Below are 6,297 nucleotides of genomic sequence, written 5' to 3' on the forward strand. Positions count from 1 at the left end.
ATATACCTGAAGCATTCAAGTATAAGAGTTTACGTAAACAAAGACGTACGTAAAGGTACAAGAGAAATCTGGATTTTTACCTGTAGGCATTATACTTGTAAAACACTGTTTTGACTGTTGTCGAGAGCTGCATGTTTCGCGCTGTTAAACTACCTTCCATCGAATATGCTCGAATACTGAACGAGTTCAACACGGGCGATTTAGTAATGGCGTTTAAGCGTTTCACTTGACGGGAAAATGCCATGTAGAATTGCTGTAAGCACGAGTGAATAGTGCTTAATAAAATCAATTACATTGGATAATAAAATCGGAATTTGATTCCTCTGTATGCTTAGTAGGCCATCTCCAAAGCTTTATGTAGTTCTGTTTTGAATATACGTCACTTTTATTTCTGCTACTTTATCTCACTAATTTTTTTGATAAAATACAAATGACAGTAACGGCTAACTCCATTTATAATTCTTACAAATAGTACAGAACCTAAAGGGAGGTAGCAGCTATGGCTGAGAAGGGTTTAATACCTTCCATTCCAAGCTAGCTAAACATTTAACTTACCTGAATCATTAGGAAAAGTACGAGTAATGGCGCTAGAATACAGAGAAAAATTGGTATTTTAACGCAAACCATTGTCAGCAGAACTGGCAGACCTACAGTCGTCTCTAGGTGTCCATCCGCTGTTGAGTACAGATTTAGGTCAAGTTTGTGAACGTCTTTGTTAAACCTGGATGATGATGCCAAACACAAAATAATAGTAAGGATAAATTTGGGTTACACGCGGGTAGGGTGTAGTGACGCTGTAGTGATGAACTAATAACCAGAAAAATTACAATTGGTCGCTTATTTTCGTGAAATTGCGTATTAAGAGACACTGATCAATAAAATATGTTGTCACGTTTAGGAACGATTTCATCACAATATTATTATTACCTGTTGAGAATTCTGGCGATGGGCGTTGAGTGAAAGAAGTTCATCGGAGTCCTTAGTATGGAGAGAAGCATCTTATTGTGTAGTGCGCTTGATGTCCAGATGCATCCAAGTGAAAGAGTTGTCAATCCTACAAGGATCGAGATGGCTTGTACGCCTCCATATGCGAAGTATACTTCTATATGTTTCCACATGTCTTCATTGCTTGTACGATTTTTATGCATCTCGGCCGCCCAAAGTGTAATGTACCAAAGTGACAACGCGTCAGCCGTTTGAAGCGCGATCACAACAGTTAACGCAGCAGAACAGCAAATACTAATAGTTTACAAAGGAACCGAATTTATGAGGTACTGAAATCGAGTACCGAAGCCACCTTTAATCTGTGTACTTACCCTGAATGTGATGTAACCGGCAAGAACAAAGAAGATGCCAAAAATGCCGAATTTCCAAAGGAAATCGACAGGATGGCCTACCGGACTTTGCCTACTTATATCTCCTCCTCATCTGTGATACAGCCTATATCGGGTAAACAAAAGAAGTAGGAGAACGATTTCTTTGTTATCACTTTGCGGTAAATACTATTGTTGTGTTTAATTACATTTTATAATAAATATTAAATAGTTTTATTAAATTATTTCCGGTACAAAGGTTCGCAATTCGGGCTTCCCAGGCGTCTCGCTTTGTGGATGGCAATGTTGTATCACATAGGTAAACATAACTCAATTCAACTATTTCCAATTCAAACTGATTCCCAGTAGTGATATCTTACATACAATAAATGTGTCAAAACTTTATAGATATTACTTAGAAATCTAAATCTGCGATGCGAGCTATTCGGTATGTCAACTCTATTTATCTCAAAATCAACACTCGTTTCGTCACCTGACGGTACGTCCGAGTGTTACCGGTTGTCACTTCCTGTCGAATTGATACTCGAGACTGAAATGGTTCACTTCCGCCTATGGGTAATTCAGAACAAATTGATGTTAAATTTCATTATATTACCTACAGTTTATTGGTACACCCTTGTTATACTATATTGCTTATTGACTCTTCCCCTTACGTCGCACTTATGATTCCTTGATCACCCTAAGATCAGTATAAAATGATTTGCCCCCCTTTCAATTACTTATGTAAAACAATGTATTCAGTTTAATTAAAAGCCCAGGTGAACGTTTTCTAGAAGACCAACTGCTAAATACGTTCGGTACCCATTTCTACCTTGATTCTAAGATCTTATATTTACTCGAACTTGTCGAGCCACCTACAAAATGTCAGTCAAGTGTCTCTCTTTTCCTATTTTAAGCGGAATCTTATTTGTACGTTACTTCAGTACATTGCTATGTAAATTCTGCAACAATTACTTACACAAGCAATGCTTTATCGTCACCCTTCATAATTTTTGGGTACGTCCCTTAGTGGGTAACATGGCCCTCCTCTAGGACAATAATCCTATCAACTTTCGGCAAGACAGCTATCGTATGCGTGACGAGAAGACGTGTCTTGTTTCGTAGTAGCCCCTTCGGGCTGATGATGTCATTAAACAGTGACTGAGCGACATGTACATTGACAGCACTTAATGGATCATCCAGAAGGTAAATGTCGGCCTATAAAAGTAACAAGCAAGAACGAAGTCAATATAAACCAAGCTGAACAACTGAGGTGCGTACTAGTAGATTTTTAATAAGACAAATATTTTACTAGTATTTACGCGTCAACGAGTAGTTGAGATGGCTTTGCCTGCGATATAGGCGAATTGATTAATGTTTGGTATTGCAGCGATACGTATGAAGAATATGCTTTAAAAGTATTTACTTAAGCCAGACGCCAAGAGCCTAAGAACGTTATTAGCTTTTTTAAGCTGAATAGATAGCCAAGATTCGTTTTTTAAGATTCAATTCAACTCTTTGTTGTTATCTTGTCTTCCAAAAATCGTTAGAAGCATTTTTATTAAATCAGCCAAAATAACTCGACTCAAGAATACGCAATGGCCCTGACTCACATCATGGTAAACAGCTCTAGCAAACGAGACTCGCTGTTTCTGGCCTCCCGAGAGATTTATTCCTTTCTCTCCGATTTCCGTTCCATTGCCAGTAGGCAGTGTTTTTAGATCGGGCATAAGACAGCATTTTCGCACAGCATCCTGATAAGCGGAGCCTCGAAATGGCTGATCAAATAGTACGTTTTTTCGGACTGTGTTATATAGAATCCATGCCTGCTGAGGTACATAGGCAATCTGGGATTGGCAATCGGGAAAAGGTCAAGGAGAGCGAATATCATAAAGAGCACGTAAGTCAAATCAAAGGGTTACGAGCGTAAATATAATTATGACCAATACAAACTCACATCGTTATATAATAAACGAGGATACATAGTTATTATACTATTTCTGCAGCTTTGTAGATGTACTTGCCTAATTGTGGACACATTATGTGGGCCACTTGTGAGCCAGCTTACCATTCAGTTTTTGTGTATGGATTCTGATGTTAAATACATTTTCCCGATAATGGCCAGATCAATAACGACTTTCCCGCCTTACCGAACTCATAACCGCGATGAGTTCGCCCTTCTTAATAGAAAAATTGACATCGCTCAGAATCGAACCATACATTTTTATCGATGCGAACGTCGCGTTTTTCAATGTGATTTCTTTGTCTTCGTCTAGATCGTCCTTCTAGCTAACTTCATGGGTCTACCTGTAATTTCAAAGTAATTTCGCGAAGAAAGTTCTGACAGGCTTAATAACTGCAAAACCAGCTCCAGTATTTGTTACCTTGAATTACCGCAGCCACTTTGACACTAAGAATTATACAGTGGAACTCTAAAAGGGCTGCAACTCTGGCGCTTTTCTTTTCGGCAACCTTGGATAATAGAGACGTTCTCATGCTAATAGAAACTTGGGTAATTCTTCTGTTCTATGCACTGAAGACCAGTGGACCAGGCCGCGCTAGTGGAGGCGCCTCCGTTTTCTACAATCATAAGGTAGGCGACCTCACGATGTGCCCCGTGGAGAATACCGTCATTGCTTTACACGGCAAGTCAGCAAGTTTCGTAACAGTTTATGTTTCCAGCTGACTGGCAATCAATGTACGTAGTGGCGAAGAAACTTGCCAATAGATTACAACCGCTGTTTTCTCATTCTGTCTTTTATATAGTCGTTGTTGGCGACTTCAACGCCCGCTTTGACCAGATGAACTGGAGATGCACTAAATCTTATCTCGACACCGACTTTTCTAAAACACGAAACTTATTCGTATTTGGTTGAAATTCTTTAGTCTTTTTCTTCTTCTTTAGTCTTCTGCCTTTTTCGTACACCCGGAAACATGGGACGTGGTTCAACTGCACTTACAGCCTTGACAAAAGGGCCCAGATTGCTTTCAGGCTTATGGCTGTAGTACAGTCCGGGCTTTTCCTTTTACCCTCCGTTTTTAAGACGACCTCTCGCGATAAACTTCCCACAAAATCAACAATATCTTCAAGGGTTAGAAAGCCGTTTGATAGTCGAAGCAAAAGGTCAGCCATACAATTAAATAACGCACGACGGCCGCTTGGCGGCTTCTCGGCTCCCATGAATCACTTTCAGTGAATGTTTATGTCACGGAATAAGATAACACGCTCTGTGTCGTTTTTTGTCGCAACATGATAATAATACAGCGCAATATCCTTCAACAGGACTTCACGAAGCGGGAACCAGTAAGGAATCCTATGCAACAAGAAAGCCATTGTTTCCGGCAGGTTCTGCAACAAGCATTCCAAATGCGCCGTCATTTCATACTTTACTGGACGGAGCTATTTATTAAGTTTTTCCGTACTAATGCACTTCTAGCCCAGTGGAAATATGCTGTCCCGTCAGTGATCGTTAAAAGAAAAGACGACCCACTCCCGCCGCCATCACAGCGGGAAATACCGAAAAGTCTTTTTTATAAGCTACTTGCCAGCTTGTTGACTAAGAGGCTGGGAAGCTAGAAAAAGCGTACACGCCACTCTAAGAGGAGCAACATAGGTTCCGAAGACAACGCTTCACAGGAATAGCATCCAGGATCCTGATGGTCGACGTCAAGAGAGCACTAGCCATGCCGCAAAATCCCCCTGGACGTGATATTCGTCGATTTTAAGGCAGCTCTTTATTAGGCCGAGGGACGACAAGGCTATATTGACACTACCCCAAGTGTGTATTTCCATGAATGTGTTCAACCTTCATGTTTTTTTTTACAAAGAAGCAGAATAACTATTGACGACAAAGTGGCTGAAATTTCGTTCTTAACACAGACAATTGTTTTGTTTCTGGGAACAACGTAACTTTTCTCCTTCTCCATCTAGGTAAAGAACTTCCCTGATCATATAAAAAAACTGAGGAACTCAGTCCAGGTCATCCTGAGTGATATACGGATCAAGCATGTTCTAAACGCAGCAAGCTTTAGTGCAGCTCCAAGTATAAATCATAGATTTAGGACTGACCGTAAATCTGCCCAAGACGGAGGCGATAAAGTTCAAAAAGGAAGGCAGGGCAGTGGCAACTGACATTCTGTATTTCGTCAGGTCGCCTTTTGCAAATATTAACCGGTTATCGTGCTTGGGGTTACTCTTTTCCTCGAATGGCAGAAGATTCATTGCACGCGTCTCCGGAAGTGCAGGATTGGTCTCATCGCTTGCCTCCGTAACGACTCCCAGCTTATTCGACCTTAAAATAGCTTCGATCGCAATGTCCATAATACACATCATTTAGGAAGATCTTACAGTGAAGAACCTTGTATAATTAAGATGCCTCAGAACTTTCTTTTTTTTCCCTAGCCGATTCACCATTGGTGCCTGGGGCCCTACGTCTGCACTCTGTGTCCATTGAGCCTTTAGCAACGGAATCCTTCAAGATAAACCTTAGAAACTGAGAGCAAAAATTCAAGTAGGAGTATGGAGATTTCATTGCCGTGCATGGGTTTCACTGCAGGCTCTGCAAGAAGCCGGGTTTCCACGAGCCTAGTGACAAATATAGTCTCTTGATATCAGAAAAACTATGATAGATATGATGTCGCTCGTTACCGCTTAGTATGACTTTGAAGACACCTGACAAATCTTCTATAATTAGTTTCATGAACTCAACATGACTCGTAAAAGCTATATGACGCAATAATTTAAATAATTTTTAATGGTTTTATATACTCAGTCTGATAAAGGGTTTGTGTTGTTGACCTGTATGTATGAGGTTTTTGACTAGAAACAGCAAACGTCAGTAAATGAAAATTGATATACTCCATCTAACCTACACGGGGATCCGTTATAAAGTAACACCGATAAGTTGCGTCTGACGTAAACTTGCCTATGTATATTATTATTATACATAATAATATTATATATATTACTGTTATTATTGCCTAT

At 40.1% G+C, this 6,297-nt stretch overlaps 1 protein-coding gene and 1 pseudogene across 2 annotated transcripts; both read right to left on the minus strand.

Moving 5' to 3' along the window:
- Positions 1-80: 80 nt before the first annotated feature.
- Positions 81-1,491, minus strand: LOC111263666 (ATP-binding cassette sub-family C member 2; the record flags this gene model as incomplete). The annotated part of the gene is given in 3 exon segments (XM_022838974.1): positions 81-253; positions 556-721; positions 928-1,491. Coding segments are annotated over 3 exon segments (560 nt in total), but the record flags the coding sequence as incomplete, so codon positions are not given.
- An 848-nt stretch (positions 1,492-2,339) lies between these two features.
- Positions 2,340-3,204, minus strand: LOC111263651 (multidrug resistance-associated protein 1 pseudogene; annotated as a pseudogene). The gene is made up of 2 exons (XR_015312398.1): positions 2,927-3,204; positions 2,340-2,531 (listed from the first exon to the last, which is right to left on the minus strand). The product of XR_015312398.1 is annotated as a multidrug resistance-associated protein 1 pseudogene (transcript).
- Between the last annotated feature and the right edge of the window lie 3,093 nt (positions 3,205-6,297).

Source organism: Varroa jacobsoni, unplaced genomic scaffold, assembly GCF_002532875.2.
Source record: "Varroa jacobsoni isolate VJ856 unplaced genomic scaffold, vjacob_1.0 scaffold_781, whole genome shotgun sequence".
Lineage (NCBI taxonomy): Eukaryota > Metazoa > Arthropoda > Arachnida > Mesostigmata > Varroidae > Varroa > Varroa jacobsoni.